The following is a 15,790-nucleotide window of genomic DNA, read 5'->3' as shown; positions in this document are numbered from 1 at the left end:
CCTGATATCTTTTGCAAAAATCAATGATCACCGGGTTGACGGGTCCCAACGTGAATGGATAAGTATAAACACTTAAAAAACCCTCCATATGAGTGATGATGCTCTCTTCGGGGATGGAATTTGCAACACAACCTCGGGACCCCAGTTGCAGTCTTTTCTGACGGCCTCGAGATGACCCTCCGTTATAGAGCACATGTACATAGACACTTTCTCTCATCGACCCGAAACGGATGAAGGATTCTCAACCTTAAAATCGATCTTCAGAGTGCACGGGCCGGGAACATAGTCGTGAATGGACGGCTCCACCGGCGCCTTGTCGCCGGACGACCATAAAGAAGAAGCTTTCTTCTTCTGAGGTAAAATTTCGAAGTTTTAGCCATTGATATGATAGGAAGAAAGGCAAAGAAAAGTGAAAAATTGACGGCACCTAAAACTCTAGTGTAGATGGCTCTAAAGCGATGAAACAGAGGGAAAAAATAAGAGAATTTGGAAGAGTGAAGGCGTAAAAGTGGTAAAAGTTGGATGGAAGGGTTATTTATAGGCTCGCATCATGTCGGTTTAATATTAGAAATGGCCGACTATCATCTGACAAGCATTAAATACCTTGAAAGACTAAATTGATGGGACAACTATCAAATACGTCATAATCGGTCCCTGATAAAACGTCAGCTTGTTGTCCGATCGAACTGTCAGAGATCATGTCGATTCTCACCACATCCTTTATGAGAATCGAGGGGACTATCTGTATACGGTCAAAATAGATTTCGGCTTTTCTACGTTCGATCGAGATCGAGTGGCTAGAAACCGGAGTAGGATTTTAGGAGTAAGCTCCGAAGACGGTACAAACGAGCCTCGAGTCCAAAGGCTGCTCGAGGGGTCGGCTCGATAATCTTATCGAGCCCAAGGCGTTGCTTCGAGGTCGGGAATGGACCACGCCCACCCCGAAGGTCGAACTCAAGCCAAGACCTAAGAGCCGACCAGTAACGGGTTCGAGCCAGTATCGAGCTCACAGACAAGAGCCGTTGCAACCGCACCAAGAGAGAGAATCTTGGCGGGAATCGAGGAAGAGACAAATCATCATGGGTTCTCCACTATATGCTTTATTTTATTATTTTGTTATAAATAATGTAATGACCCTCTATTATAAAAAGGAGATCCTTGTAAGCTAAGGGGAAGGCAACAGATTGAAACAACAGACTTTTTTCTTATAGACAAAGATATCTCCTTGTGTTTGTCTTACTTCGTCCTATTCATTCTTTCTGTTCATCATTCTCATTCCCATAGTCAAAATACTTGTATTGTTATCTTTGTATCAAAGGATATTACGTATCCTTAGAATCATACATAAATTTAACTTTATTTGATTTTTCGGGTAAACACAAAACTTTTTGAAATCTGTTATTATTATGGATAAAATTGTAAAGTACATACTTTATTTATTTTTTCTTAAAAAAAGTGCAAAGACAAAAGTGGACATTTAAAAATGAACGAAGTGACTAATATAAAAAAACTTTACGAAATCAATACATAAAAGTAAAACTGGTATGTATATGTATCTAGGAGACAAACATAGACCTTATCTCCCCTTTTAGTGGAATTTAACAAAATCGTAAGAAATTTAAGTTATGCATCTTTCTAAAAAAAATAAAAATAAATAAAGCTATTCAACATCATAAATTAAGCTACTTTTTGAACATTTACATCTTAAGAATGGACTTTATATATATAATGTAGCGCCTATAAATAGCTAGGGAGGACTTTTTGGAGTACCAAAATTTAATGTGACGTTTTGATTATCTTTTTCTATTGGTTCAATTTAATGCACATAATTTCCTTACATCTACAAACGTCCTTTTATTTCTTGCCCCAAGTTTGAGTCAACGCTCTCAACTTTTGATTTACGATATATCAACGAAGAGGGCTTTTCAAAAGTTAAGGATTAGTTAATAATTTTGAGGGTCCTGCAGGACTAATTACACATGATTACATTAAAACTTGGAACGAGTCTCTTGCGTTATGTTTTTGGGCCATTTGCGCGTAACTTGAGTGTATGTTGAAGCATAATTCTTGTTAGACAAAAACCTCACATGTCAGCTCAAGGCGTTATGAGTATCTCGCTCTTGAATGAGTTCCGAGCGAGTTCTAACTTTTAGTTTTAAAGTATTTTCGAAAAGAATACATGAAGTAGTTGAAAGAATTTTTTGTCTGTAAAATAACATGGTTTTATCTTGTTTAGGGCTGTTTTCACACGAAGGAATCATTTTAAGTCAAAATTAAATAATTTCTGGAACAAGTCTTCATGAAGACGTGTAGAAGCTAGCTAGTACAATGTGAAATGTAAGGCAAAAGAAGTACAAGAACCCATTGAAAGTTGAAACACAATTTTGGCAACAATGACATAAAATTAATTATGGAAAGCTAGTGGTACTTGAGGAATTAATAACAATAAGGAATCGTTTGGTACACAGACTAAATTATCCCGGGATTATAATCTTAGTACTAATTTATACCACATGAGAAATGAGATAAAATAATTCCACATTTGATGAGATAAGGTGGGATAAGATGGAATATTCTGGATTAAGTCTGGGATTAAATTTATACCTTGTTTGGTTGGCGATATAAATTTATACCGCCAACCAAACAAGGTATAAACTTAATCCTACATCTTATCCTACCTTATACCTTGTTTGTTATACATTAGTTGTCATAGGCAGCTTTTACACTTAGAATAATTATGATAACTTCAGCTACTTAGTTTGGCCAAGTTGCAAACTGACTTAGCATTGAAAACCGATTATGCATCATATGTAAAACTAAATGTGTTTATCGGACGGGCTGGACATGGAAAAACAGCCGGTCCGATTAGTGGATTGAGATTCCGGGCTGATAGTGGGCTGAGATTTTCCGGGTTAAGTTGGGCATGTCCGGGTTCTGACTTATCGGGTCTGGACCGTGCCGGATTTTTTTTTTTTTAGTGCATTATGTTTCCTTATTCAATGTAATTGATACTTAAGTGGTTTGCAAACTTTTAAATAATAAAATAATTATTTTAAGGCATAAAAATTAAACTTATAAACTTTAAAGTTTAAAGTTTTAAATTTGAATTTGAAAATTTGAAAATTGATATTAAGTGGCTACATAAAATTATTTAATAAGACCGATATATTAGGATCAAACTTCAAAGGCTTTCATTTTATATTTTCATTGCATAATAATACTTCAAATTAACTTGTCTAATAAACAAACACATTAAGCTTAAATAAGTCTAATAAATTTAAAATAACACAAATTGTCTCAAATTAACTTAAATACGAATTCCTGGAGGACACTCAAGACAACCCTTGATATGCCTCCTTAAACCAGCTGTGCCCTCCCACTTTTGACAAACATTAAAGACTTGACGACAGTTCTTGCACTCTACTTTGCGAACTTCTTTATTTTCTTCTACCACCTCAAAGTGTTCCCAAACATGTGAGCGCACTCTAGAAGCACATGGCATTATTTAACTTGTAAAAAAAATGGTAACCAAATTTCACTTGATAATTATAATTTTGTAGTGGCTACCGTAAATAATGGATAAAATTTAAAATTTTAATTAATTGAGAACTTGAGAACAATAAGCAATTCAATAATCAAGAGAAAATTGAGAGAGAATTAGAGTAGAGGAAGTGAGTAAGTTGTGAGAAAAAATGAAGAAGATGGGGCTATTTATAGTTTTTAAAAAGCGAAAAATATAATTTATCAATTACTAGGGGTGGGGGCTATTCTAGTAAGGGGCATGACGAAATGGCTAAAAGTATTTTTTATTTTGACCGTTGGCAACGGTAAAAAAAAATTCCAACGGATACCGGGCTGGAACCCGATAAAAATCCGTGAAAGGGTTTACGGGCTAGCCGGGTTCCGGTGCACCAGTAGCCAAAAATGGCCCGACCCAGTCCGGCACAACCCCTACCTTATCCAACCCGTCCCACCCCTTACCGGGCCGGATTAAATCGGTTCGAACTGAGTTGTCAGTGGGCTGCCCGACCCGTTTAACACCCTTAGGTAAAACTCAAAGCATTAGAACTACTTCTTGATTAAGTAATTTCATAGGTTGTGCGGCTAAATATTCTTGCCTAACACTTCATTCTTTAATTTTATTTTTCCTTTTACAAGTTTATCTCCATTATATGTTTACTCCGAATAAAATAAAATAACACATATTAAAGTGTGAAAATATAAATGGCTTTTTTTATGTTTACATTGATGTTTCAACCTTTCTTGAAGATACAGATAAGAAAAATAGAGAAGGAGAATGGCGTCGCCCGGACTCGAACCGGAGACCTTCGGTGTGTTAGACTGACGTGATAACCAACTATTGATTTTTTTATTTCTTAAAAGATTTACATATATTCTTAATTTCTTACCTTGTAATGGCACACAGCTATTGGCCGAGTGGAGATCTTTTCTCCCCAATCCTTAGCTCTAAAACCCTTTTCCCCAACTTCAAAACCCTTTAGCTCAGTACTCGCTCATCCAAATCTCAATTTTCATACAATTTGGTGTAGGGTTCATCAAAATGTCAAATCTCGATGTATCCCTCGACGATTTAATCAAAAGGAACAAAAGTTCCAGCAGTCGGAACCCTAGACCAAGAACATCTGGATCTGGATCCGGATCCGGATCCGGAGGCCCCGGTCCAAGGCGTCGCTTCCCTAACCGTACCGCCAACCGTCCCGCTCCATATTCCTCCGGACCGGTCCGAATTAATCTCCTTTATTGCCTCTTATGTTACTTCCATTTGTAATTTTCTTGTGAATTTAGGTTAAAATAGTTTAAAATGATTTCCACAGGTTCACGCACCGGAGAGTACGTGGGACCACGACATGTTTGCAGAGCATGCCCCGGCGTATCCAGCTGCCCGTGGGGCCGGTGGGATATCGGGGATTGAGACCGGTATCAAGCTCCTCATTTCAAACTTGGATTATGGGGTTTCAAATGAAGATATCAAGGTTATATTTCTTGCTTTACTATTTCTAGGGCCTCTTAGTTTAAGTAAGAGTACTTCATTAGTTGTGCAATTGCTGTATAGTAGCATCAGGAAGTTTAAACTTTGAATAGCCCAGTGATAGTTGGCTAAACTCTTGCATTGACATTATATCCATATAATAAATAAATGGGCTATAACCCCACCCTGCAAATTACTAATCCTTTAAGGTTTCTGCACACCCCTTAAGAAAGACATTTAATAGCCTTACTAAGAACATTTGTGTAAACTACCCTTTATCCCTCGCTAAGTGCCTCAGTTAATTAGTGGTCCACCCCACTAACTGGAGCAGTTAAGTAAAATTTGGAAGAAAGTAAAAGTTACTTCTTGTTTCTAAATGTCCAATATTTGGAATTGGAGGGAGTACATCATTACTTCGGAATTAGTGTAATGATGTTAAATATGGTGATTCAGTGACAAGAATAGTTTGCCCTTTGAGGAGAACATAGTGTAGCAACAACCAAATGCGATGCACTTGCACCAAGTTATCTAGTTAGCTTTCATTCATAGCAATATCAGTGACCTTAAGTAAAAAGCTATATAATTCACAAAAGGAGAAGCAAAGAAAAAGAAAAATACTATAATAAGTTTGATCATGTAAAAAAGGATATATTCTTCTAATATATCGTCATCATCATTATTGGACATGCCGCGGATTACAACTTGTTTGGGATTGAGTTGTAGTAATAGTAGTAGTAGTAGTAGTAGTAGTAGTAGTAGTAGTAGTTGTTGTTGTTGTTGTTATAGTATAGAAGAAGGATTTATGATAACGAATAATTTTCTAATAGGTTATAACATTATAGGTGTATGCATCTAGTTATTGTTAAATTGATGGAAGATATTAAGAATGATTAAACGAGTACCCTTTTGTCTTCTATTCCTGTCCAGTGATAGTTTAATCTTTGGTTGAGTTCCGTTGGTGACCCTGTAAACATGTAAATTGTAATGGAATTAAAGTCCATATTAAATTTGGACAAGTTCCTAGATTCAAGAAATATCAGGTCCAAATTTAATTTAATTATCTAAGTCCATCATGGATTTAATTTTAAGTCTAATTTTATTTGAGCCAAGTCATTTAGTTGGACTGCAAAAGATGAGCCCATTTTACTAGCCCAAAGTTCAAGTGGCTAGTCTTAAAGCCCAGGTTCATGCCACGTGTCAAGTGATGTGGAAATCCACGTGTCAAATGATGTGGCAATTTAAGACAAATAAATGAGCAAATGAAATCATGACACGTGTCAAGTGATGTGGCAATCCACGTGTCAAATGATGTGGCAATTCAAGCCAAATAAATGAGCAAATGAAATGATGCCATGTGTCAAGAAAGGGTGGCATACAAAGTCAAATAACAACCAATAGAGTTGTGCCAAATGTTTAGAAGGTATTGGTCAGTTAAAACAGACCAATCAAATCGCAGAGCCACACCACTCCCCACAACTATAAATAGAGGTCTTCATAAAGCTAGAAGACACCATAATTTAGAACAAGAAGCAAGCAGAGAGCTTGTGGATCAAAGGCTGCAGATTTCTCTACAAGCTACAAGTTCAAGCACTCAAGCTACAAGTTGAAGTTCAAGATCAAGAACGAAGGCAAATCAAATACTAAGGCGTTCAAGATCAAGTTACTTGTTCGTGGGATAGAATTACTTGTTCGCAAAGGCTATCAAAGCACACGTGAAGAGTAAATCAAATCTAAATTCGAGTTCAAGACAGAGATTCAAGATCAAGCTTTACAAGCCCTTGAATCAAAATCAAAGTCAAGTTCATCAAAATAGTTTACATTCTTGAAGAATCAGAGGAATACTCTAGAGATTATAACACTCATCATTTTCGTGGTTTGCAGGTCTTTTTCTTTGAACAAGGAGAATTACTTTATTATTTTCTATGGCAGGCCTCTTGATTCTTCTTTTGTCTCATGACGTTTCTCGTTTGAATTACAATACGTAGAAGAATTCTTCAATTTGTTGCCTTCAAACTTGCTTTAAGCTTTTGTCCCGTTTTTCTTTCTTTACGTCACTTTTTCTGTACTATTCACTTCTTTCTTTGCAAGAAATATCACTGGTGAAAGCATTCTTGGCCTTTGTTTCCTCTTTGCACAAACTTGCTTTAAGGTTCTTTTTTTTTCTTCTTTCTTTATGTCACTTTCAATAGCAAGCACAATGTCACCTTTTTGTACTATTCACTTCTTTCTTTGCAAAAAATATTCACACGTGAAAGCATTCATGTGCTTTGTTTTCCTTATCACAAACTTGCTTTAATGTTTTTCTTTTTTTCTTCTTTCTTTATGTCACTTTCATGAGCAAGTACAATGTCACTTTTTTATACTCTTCACCTATTAGAAAATATTCATTTGTAAAAGTTTTCTTGAATTTTGTTATTTTTGCCCCAAACTTTATTTTTAATTATTATTTTTTCCTTATGTCATTTAAAAAAAGTACAATGTCTCTTCCTTCTTAGCATGACTTTTCCACTTGTAATGTCATGTGATTGAAAAGTTCTTGTCCTTTGTTGGCTTTATTTATTGTAAATTTTTATTTTTTCAAATGAAAGAACAGTTGAACTTTTGTACTGATAGTGTGACCGCAGAAAAAAATGCTTCCAAACTTTTTTTTAACTATTATTTTCTCGGACTTACGTGCCATATATAAATGGCTGATTTTGGTTGTCAATTTAACTTGACTTTTGATTTTTCGCAGATAACCAAAAACGAGATAAATATAGTTTAGCAATCTTGCTATTCTTCATTTTGGATTTGATCAGGTAACTCACCTCTTTCCACTATCTTGGATTACATGCCCGTAAAGTTCAAGAGAGTAGCAAATCTGAAGTGATTAAAGTTTATCTGCCTGGAATTTTACTCTGTGTTCGCAAAATATTACTTTATACAAGATGGTATTACTTTGAACAAGGCAAAGATTTTATACCGTCTCAAGTAGAAGATTTTTTTTTCTTTTTTTTGAGGCGAAGATGATTACACCGTCTAAGCCAGAATTTTACTTTATCTGAGGCGAAAACCATTACACCGTCTAAGCCAAAGATTTTTTTTTTGAATATTTGACTTTACTTTATCTGAGGCGAATACCATTATACCTTCCGAGCCAAAGATTTTGCTTTGTCTAAGGTAAAGATCATTACACCGTTTGAGCCAAAAATTTACTTTGTCTAAGGTGAAGAACATTCACCGTCTGAGCCAAAGATCTTATTTTATTTAAAGATTTGACTTTACTTTATCTGAAACGAAGACCATTACACCTTCTGAGTCAAAGATTTTATTTTGTCTGAAGCGAAAACCAATACAACATATTCAAAATCAAATTGGTGATTATTTTGATTTCCCGAGAGGTTTTCTTTGCTAAATGGAGTCTTTCAAGTTGATTCGTGCTTCTACCTATAAAAGAGAAGGTACAAACATATTTATATAAAGGAGATGGTAAAATTACCCCTGGGGATTGAAAATTGAAGAGATACCCTTGGTGGTCAGTTTTTTTTGTAAAGAGAAGTCTCTGAGTTAGACGGTGTAATGGCCTTCGCCTCTGACAGAGTAAAGTCTTCAGCTTAGGCGGTATTATGGTCTTCACATAGGACAAAATAAGGTATTCAGCTTAAACGGTATAATAGTCTTTGCATTGGACAAGTAAAGTCTTTGCCTTCGACGGTGTAATCGTCTTCGCCTCGATAAAGTAAAGTCTTCAACTAAATGTTGTAATAGTCTTTGCATTGGACAAGTAAAGTCTTTGGCTTGATCGGCGTAATGGTCTTTGCCTCGACAAAGTAAAGTCTTCAGCTTGGGCGGTGTAATGGTCTTCGCACCACACAAAAGCTTAGATTGTGTAATAGTCTTCACTTCAGACAAAATAAAATCTTTGGTTCGTACGGTGTAATGGTCTTTGCCTCAGATAAAGTAAAATCTTTGGCTTAGACGGTGTAATGGTCTTTGCCTCGATAAAGTAAAGTCAAATCTTCAAACAAAATAAAGTCTTCCGCTTAGACTATTTAATAATCTTTGCTTCAGACAAAATAAAGTCTTTAGCTTAGACGGTGTAATGGTTCTTTACCGCAGACAAAGTAAAAGTTTTGGGTTAGACTGTGTAATGACCTGCGCCTCAGATTAAAATCTTTGTCTCAGATGGTGTAATGGTCTTTGTTTCAAAAAAAGTATAAGTCAAATCTTCAAATAAATAAGTTCTTCAGCTTAAACGATGCAATGATCTTTGCTTCAGACATAATAAAGTCTTTAGATTAGATAGTGTGATAGTTTTCGCTTTAAACAAAGTAAAATCTTTGACTTATACGGTGTAATGGTCTTCGTCTCAGATAAAGAAAGTCAAATCTTCAAATAAAATAAAATCTTCGGCTTAGACAGTGTAATGATCTTCGTTTCAGACAAAATAAAGTCTTTAGCTTAGACGGTGTAGTGGTCTTCGCTTCATACAAAATAAAATATTTGACTCAGACTGTGTAACGGTCTATGCCTAAAAAAGTCTTTTGCTTGAGACGGTGTAAAATCTTCGCCTTGTTCAAAGTAATGTCATCGTCTTGTATAAAGTAAATTCTTGCCAACATGAGTGAAATTTTTTGCGGATAAATTTTAATCGCTTCAGATTTGCTATTCTCTTGAACTTTACGAGCATAAAACAAAGAAGAATGTCCAAGATGGTGAAAAGAAATGAGTTACCTGTTCAAGTCCAAAATGAAGAATACCAACACTACTCAATTATACTTTTCTCATTTCGGGTTATTTGCGGAGAATCAAAAGTCAAGTAAAATTGACAACCAAAACCAATCATCTATATATGGCATGGGAATTCGTGAAAGTAATAGTAAAAAGAAAAAAAAGGGGCAAAGTTTGGAAGCAAACACAAAATATGATATATGTGCATCACAATAAAGCAATGGTCTCGTTTATTTTGACAAAAGAAAGAAGTTGCTATCTTTGAAAGAAGGGACCAATTTTCTTTTAAGAGAAAAGTTCATAAGCTAATACATAGTGGTATGCAAAAAAACAAGCATGGTTGTAAGAGAATATGTGTTGCCACATTTGTTTTTTCCAAAAAAAAAAAATCGCAAAGACATGATGATCTCCAAAGAAAAAGAATCTGCAATAACCAAAAGGGAGAAAAAGAAAAGGATTTTTTTTTTTTGCGGTCATACTACTAGTACAAAACTTTAATTGTTCTTTCATTTAAAAAAATAGAAGTTTACAATAAATAAAGCCAACAAATGACAAAGACTTTTCAAGCACATGACATTACAAAGTGGAAAAGTCATGCTAAGAAGGAATAACCATATTGTACTTTTATTTAAGTGACATAAGGAAAAAAAAATTGAAAATAAATTTTGTGGCGAAAACAACAAAATTCAAAGAAAGTTTTACATATGAATGTCTCCTAAGAAGTGAAGAGTACAAAAAAGTGACATTGTACTTGCTCTTGAAAGTGACATAAAGAAAGAAGAAAAAAGGAACCTTGAAGCAAGCTTGTGATAAAGAAACAAAGCCCAAGAATGCTTTCATGTGTAAATATTTCTTGCAAAGAAAGAAGTGAATAGTACAAAAAGGTGTTATATTTATCGGACCATTAATTCTTTAAAAAAGAAAGAGAATTATATGGACCCAAATTAGTTATTCTCTAAAAGAGCCTAGTCAAAAGCACCACGCTCTGTTGGATGGGGATCAAAATTTATTAAATATAAAATCAACGGTCCTCCCTAGGCCCACAAGATCCAAGAGAACAATTGTCTTATGTGTCAATTGCTTCAAATACATATATTGTCTTCGTTTGTACTTCAAGTCTAGTGTTCTGACAAGTCTTGAAGTAGGGTGCATTTGTAAATTTTTAAGGAATTAAAGTCCATATTAAATTTGGACAAGTTCCTAGATTCGAGAAATACCAGGTCCAAATTAAATTTAATTATCTAAGTCCATCATGGATTTAAATTAAAGTCTAATTTTATTTGGGCCAATCCATTTAGTTGGACTGCAAAAGATGAGCCCATTTTACTAGCCCAAAGTCCAAATGGCTAGTCTTAAAGCACAGGCTCATGCCACGTGTCAAGTGATGTGGCAATCCAAGCCAAATAAATGAGCGAATGAAATCATGACACGTGTCAAGTGATGTGGCAATACAAGCCAAATAAATGAGCCAATAAAATCGTGCCATGTGTCAAAAAAAGGTGGCATACCAAGTCAAATCAACAACCAATAGAGTTGTGCCAAGTGTCTAGAAGGTATTTGTCAGTTCAAACAGACCAATCTAATCGCAGAGCCACACCACTCCCGAGAACTATAAAGAGATGTCTTCATAAAGTTAGAAGACACCAGAATTAAGAAAAAGAAGCAATCAGAGAGCTCGTGGATCAAAGGCTGCAGATTTCTCTACAAGCTACAAGTTCAAGCACTCAAGCTACAAGTTCAAGTTCAAGAATGAAGGCAAATCAAATACCAAGGCATTCAAGATCAAGTTACTTGTTCGTGGGAGAGAATTACTTGTTCGCAAAGGCCATCAAAGCACACCTGAAGAGTAAATCAAATCTAAATTCGAGTTCGAGACAGAGATTTAAGACCAAGCTTTACAAGCCCTTGAATTTAAATCAAAGTCAAGTTCATCAAGATAGTTTACAATCTTGAAGAATAGAGGAATACTATAGAGATTGTAACATTCATCATTTATTGAAATCAAATACTACATTTGCTACGCAATTTTCTAGTCTTGATTTTTTTTTTTCTCGACGCGAAGATTTGTTGTTACAGACCTTATTCTTGATCTTTATAGTTTGGAGTAATTGATCTTTACTTCATGAAATTGTCAAATGAAATTCCCGGGCCATAACTCCCCTTCCTAGAGGAAAGACCTAAAAGAATGAAAGCTTTGAAATCTAATGCCTTGTGTGTTCTTACAGGAGCTTTTCTCAGAAGCTGGTGATATAAAGCGTTACTCAATTCATTATGACAAAAGTGGAAGATCAAAGGTATCTGCATATCTACTTTTTTGGGGGTAATTTGGCATAAATTAAGGTGCTTCCTGGAGTCTCCAAAACCCCCATAGTAACAAAAGATTCTTTCTTCTAGGGAACTGCGGAAGTAATCTTTGCACGTCGAAGGGATGCAGAGGCAGCTATCAAGAAATACAACAATGTTCAGCTAGATGGAAAGCCCATGAAAATTGAGTTTGCAGGACCAAACATTGGTGCTCCTGCTCTTCCTCCAATTAGAAATCGTCTGTACAGAAATCCAAATCCTGCTCCAAGAAGGTATTTTTTTCTGTCGTACATGGATCCTTATACACTTTTCATCCAAAATTTATATGAGATTTCTCAGATTACATTCACACACCTTGGACTCAAGTTGTTGAGCTTAACCCAGCTTGGAGCCAGTACAGCCAACATTTTGCTATAGCAAATATTTTAATTTACTACTCCCTCTGTCCCATTTTATGTGACACACGTTTCTTCTTAGTCTGTCCCAGAAAAAATAATACCTATCTATATTTGGAAACATTTTAACTTTAAACTTTCCATGTACCCATAAGCGACATGATTTTAAACCCACTAAAATGTCTATGGCATGTTTTAACCACAACTTTCAAAAGTCATTCTTTCTTAAACTCCGTGCCCAGTCAAACACGTTCACATAAAATGGGATGGAGGGGAGTACTTAGGATGCAAAGCGGAAGAGAATCCGGAAAAACAAAAACGAATTGCTGTAGTTAAATGAGGGATGCAAATCTATTGGTATCGATGATTATAACTCCTTGTACTGTTGCCTGTAGAATAAGAAGAAAAGGATCATTTGCATGAATTGACTCCTTAGGTTGCTGTGTAATGCCGGATGCTATTTCCCGTTTGCAATGAGATTTTCATTTTTAACCGAGGAAGGAAAAGATTACTTGAAGTTTGCACAATTTCTTGGCAGTGGTCCCAGAAAACCCTAGCGATATAATATTGCAGACAATAATGTTAGAATAGTCACTCTTTTCAGGATCCCTCAATGTTCTAATCTTGAATATCTGATTTTGTTTGCGCTACATGTTGATTGGCATGTGGATCATGGTGACATCTCATAAGTTATATAAAAAAAATCGAATCCTTCTTAAGTTACACAAGGAAATTCTGAAATATGCTTTTATCCTCCGTACCTCTTTTTTGTTTTTATATATGTGATGTATTATCTGATAAATATTTATGCACAATAAATGCATGCGTGGTTGTTGTATTTATTAGACATTATTTTCAACTGTCTATAGCGTATTCTTTTGATGTAATTACAGTTTCTTCTTTTCCTCCCTAATCTTAGAAGCTTCTTGAAACTTCTTACAATTTTGAAAGTCTAAGATGATTTAATACCTTTTCAGACAAAAGTTGTTTCCTGAGATACAGGGACTGTATGGTCAAACAACAAGAAACCATTTTGACAGTAATATTTAGCAAATTTCCATGCTTACTATAGTTGGTAAAAGAGCAGTCAAGCCTTATGCATCGTATGCTTTAAGAACATAGACCATGGGCCTAACTTGACCCCGAAAATAGTTCGTGAGGTGAGAAAATAGATCAGTGTGAGACACATAACACTTTCCCTCTGTCAACGTGCCCAGGACTGGACATTTGGACCAGCCCTTTGGAACTTGAACAACATAACATAGGGATCCAACATTGGATGGAGCAAGAATTCAGATTGGTTTGGCTCTGATACTATGTTAAGAAAATAGATCTTGGCTTAACTCAACCCCAAGAGTTGGCTCATGAGGTAAGAACTGCCCGAGATCGTATAAGGACGTAAGGAGACAATGATTCTTTCTCTTTTATCAATATGGGATAGTATGCAAAGATATTATCCAATGTAGACCAAAATACCTGGGCTTAGACTTAGTAAAATTCTTGGAAGTGCTTAGGTTAGAGATATTGTATATAGGATAGTAGTAGTCTAATTGTATTGGTATATCAGTATTCTGCTTCTGATAATTGTATCACTGTGGATGATTCATTGTGTTAAGAAAGTCCCATCTATTTCTACAATCTTCCTTGCCTTCACCTTGTGGAGTTGGTTGTTGCAGGTTTTGACTGGAACTTTTCATTGCTTCTGCTTCTCTAATGAAACGTTTCGTACTAAAAATGTAATTTGTGTTTTCCAAAGAAAGAGGGAAGGGTAAAGTGTTGTTGCACTCTTACTGTTTTTATGTAATTTGCTGTATTTGGTTTGGTCAAAAGTGAAATGCAAAAAAATCATTGTTTAGCATTATGCAAAGAAAGTTCGATATGGCAGAACTTGTCACGTAGTCATTATCTTAGAATGTTGGTATTTTCATGGCATGTGGCACTGATGGATATGCCCATCTTTGAAGCTTCTTTTAGCTTGATAATAATATTATTTTTGATCTTCTTTATTCAGTTTTACTTGTTTTCTTATGTGGATGCAGTGTGCTTATCTTAACCAACATTTGTAACTTCATCTTGAAATAATTTGACAGTCAACAAAGAGGGGGTGGATTTAGACGTCCTCCTCGAGGTGGTAGAGGGAGCATGAGAAAGGAGGGTGGAAGGGGCAGAGGTCGTGGTGAGAACATTTCTGCAGAAGATCTTGATGCCGACTTGGAAAAGTATCATTCAGAAGCAATGGAGACGAACTGACATTCTGACATGCTTGACGAGATACTTGCCTTGTAACATGTGCAACCATCCACAGGATCCAAGGTTATTCTTTTCATGAATTGGTACGAACAATTCTTGAAGAAGTGTGATGATACAAGATTCTGGGGAAAAGAACTCGCTGGAAGACTTAAAAAACTTCTATGCTAAGAGTGTGTTTGGTAGTATTGCCACATTTTCTTACAGCTTTAAGCATTTGATGGTGTACAACTCTTGACTTGTATTTTCCTGCCATTGCTTTGCCTTCTTTTTGTTTTTATGTAAACAAGAAATTGTTGAGAAATTAAGAGGTTGCTGGAATTGTTGTGAAAATATGCATCCGCACTTGTGGTAAGGGCATGTTTGGCATGAAGGAAAATACTATTTGGAAACTGTTTTCTATTAAGTCATTTTCCGAAAAAATGACCCAAATACACCCTAAATCCATGAGAACATCTCGAACCTTAGCAATCAAAGCAGAAGAGTTACAAGTTGTGCAATTTCCTTCTCCTTATACGATGCTTTTGTTGACACAGTAAGACTCATCCTTCCACATTCTATCTTATCAATTGAAATCTTTCAACTGCGGGGAATCAGCTTTCCAGTAAGTTACTCCAATATTTTGGTGGAGCATTCTCATAATTAGAAAGGTGAACGGTAACAATCTTCAAGACTCGCGTAGATAGATTCTCCTGGAATTTCTACATAGAAATCAGTAATATGCCACATCTGTCTATAAAACACGCATTACCATTCGAGGTTTATTCACAAAGACCTATCATAGATTATAAGGATATATGTTTCTCTTTGTATTGGTTCAATTCTATTTGGATATTTGTTTAGTCCAGTGAATTATGAAATTCTTAAATGTGACCTAGTGGCTGTGCTGGTGGAAGGTAACAGTTATCAAGTAGAATAGTTGCAGCCAAGTTGATTCGAACAATACCGTTGTATATGGTTAAAATCGAGCCTGCTTTTCATGTGACTTATCGAGAATAGAACATGACAGTGCAAAGTTCAACCTCGTGTAATATCGAGCCATGATGCGAAGTTAGGTTGCCGAGTTCGTGACCCAAAGACCGATCAAGATCGAGATCGGCCAAAATCGAGGAAAGCTTATCGAGCCAAAAAATAGAAAGCCGGA

At 35.7% G+C, this 15,790-nt stretch overlaps 1 protein-coding gene and 1 long non-coding RNA gene across 3 annotated transcripts; both read left to right on the top strand.

Moving 5' to 3' along the window:
- The first annotated feature begins 4,412 nt into the window (after positions 1-4,412).
- Positions 4,413-14,979, top strand: LOC107805467 (THO complex subunit 4A). Of its 2 annotated transcripts, none has more exons than XM_016629519.2 (5): positions 4,413-4,741; positions 4,836-4,994; positions 11,926-11,994; positions 12,095-12,276; positions 14,490-14,979. In XM_016629519.2, exons 1-5 carry the CDS (start codon positions 4,562-4,564, stop codon positions 14,647-14,649), a joined length of 750 nt encoding a protein of 249 aa, XP_016485005.1. In that variant the 5' UTR covers positions 4,413-4,561; the 3' UTR covers positions 14,650-14,979. The 2 variants fall into 2 exon arrangements, with proteins under 2 accessions (XP_016485005.1, XP_016485006.1); XM_016629520.2 differs by having other exon boundaries at positions 14,439-14,576.
- Positions 5,390-7,789, top strand: LOC142177982 (uncharacterized). Its single transcript, XR_012706515.1, has 3 exons — positions 5,390-6,191; positions 6,273-6,871; positions 7,725-7,789. It is a non-coding gene; the product is annotated as an uncharacterized LOC142177982 (long non-coding RNA).
- Positions 14,980-15,790: the final 811 nt, after the last annotated feature.

This window comes from Nicotiana tabacum, chromosome 24 (assembly GCF_000715075.1).
Source record: "Nicotiana tabacum cultivar K326 chromosome 24, ASM71507v2, whole genome shotgun sequence".
Lineage (NCBI taxonomy): Eukaryota > Viridiplantae > Streptophyta > Magnoliopsida > Solanales > Solanaceae > Nicotiana > Nicotiana tabacum.
This window is presented reverse-complemented; position numbering and strand designations above follow the sequence as displayed.

Bases quoted from the DNA above. Each gene is read 5' to 3' on its own strand.
- LOC107805467 (XM_016629519.2), top strand. From the start codon at position 4,562: ATGTCAAATCTCGATGTATCCCTCGACGATTTAATCAAAAGGAACAAA. The intron at 4,742-4,835 runs GTCCGAATTAAT...TGATTTCCACAG, and splicing joins CTCCATATTCCTCCGGACCG to GTTCACGCACCGGAGAGTAC. The intron at 12,277-14,489 runs GTATTTTTTTCT...ATAATTTGACAG, and splicing joins CCAAATCCTGCTCCAAGAAG to TCAACAAAGAGGGGGTGGAT.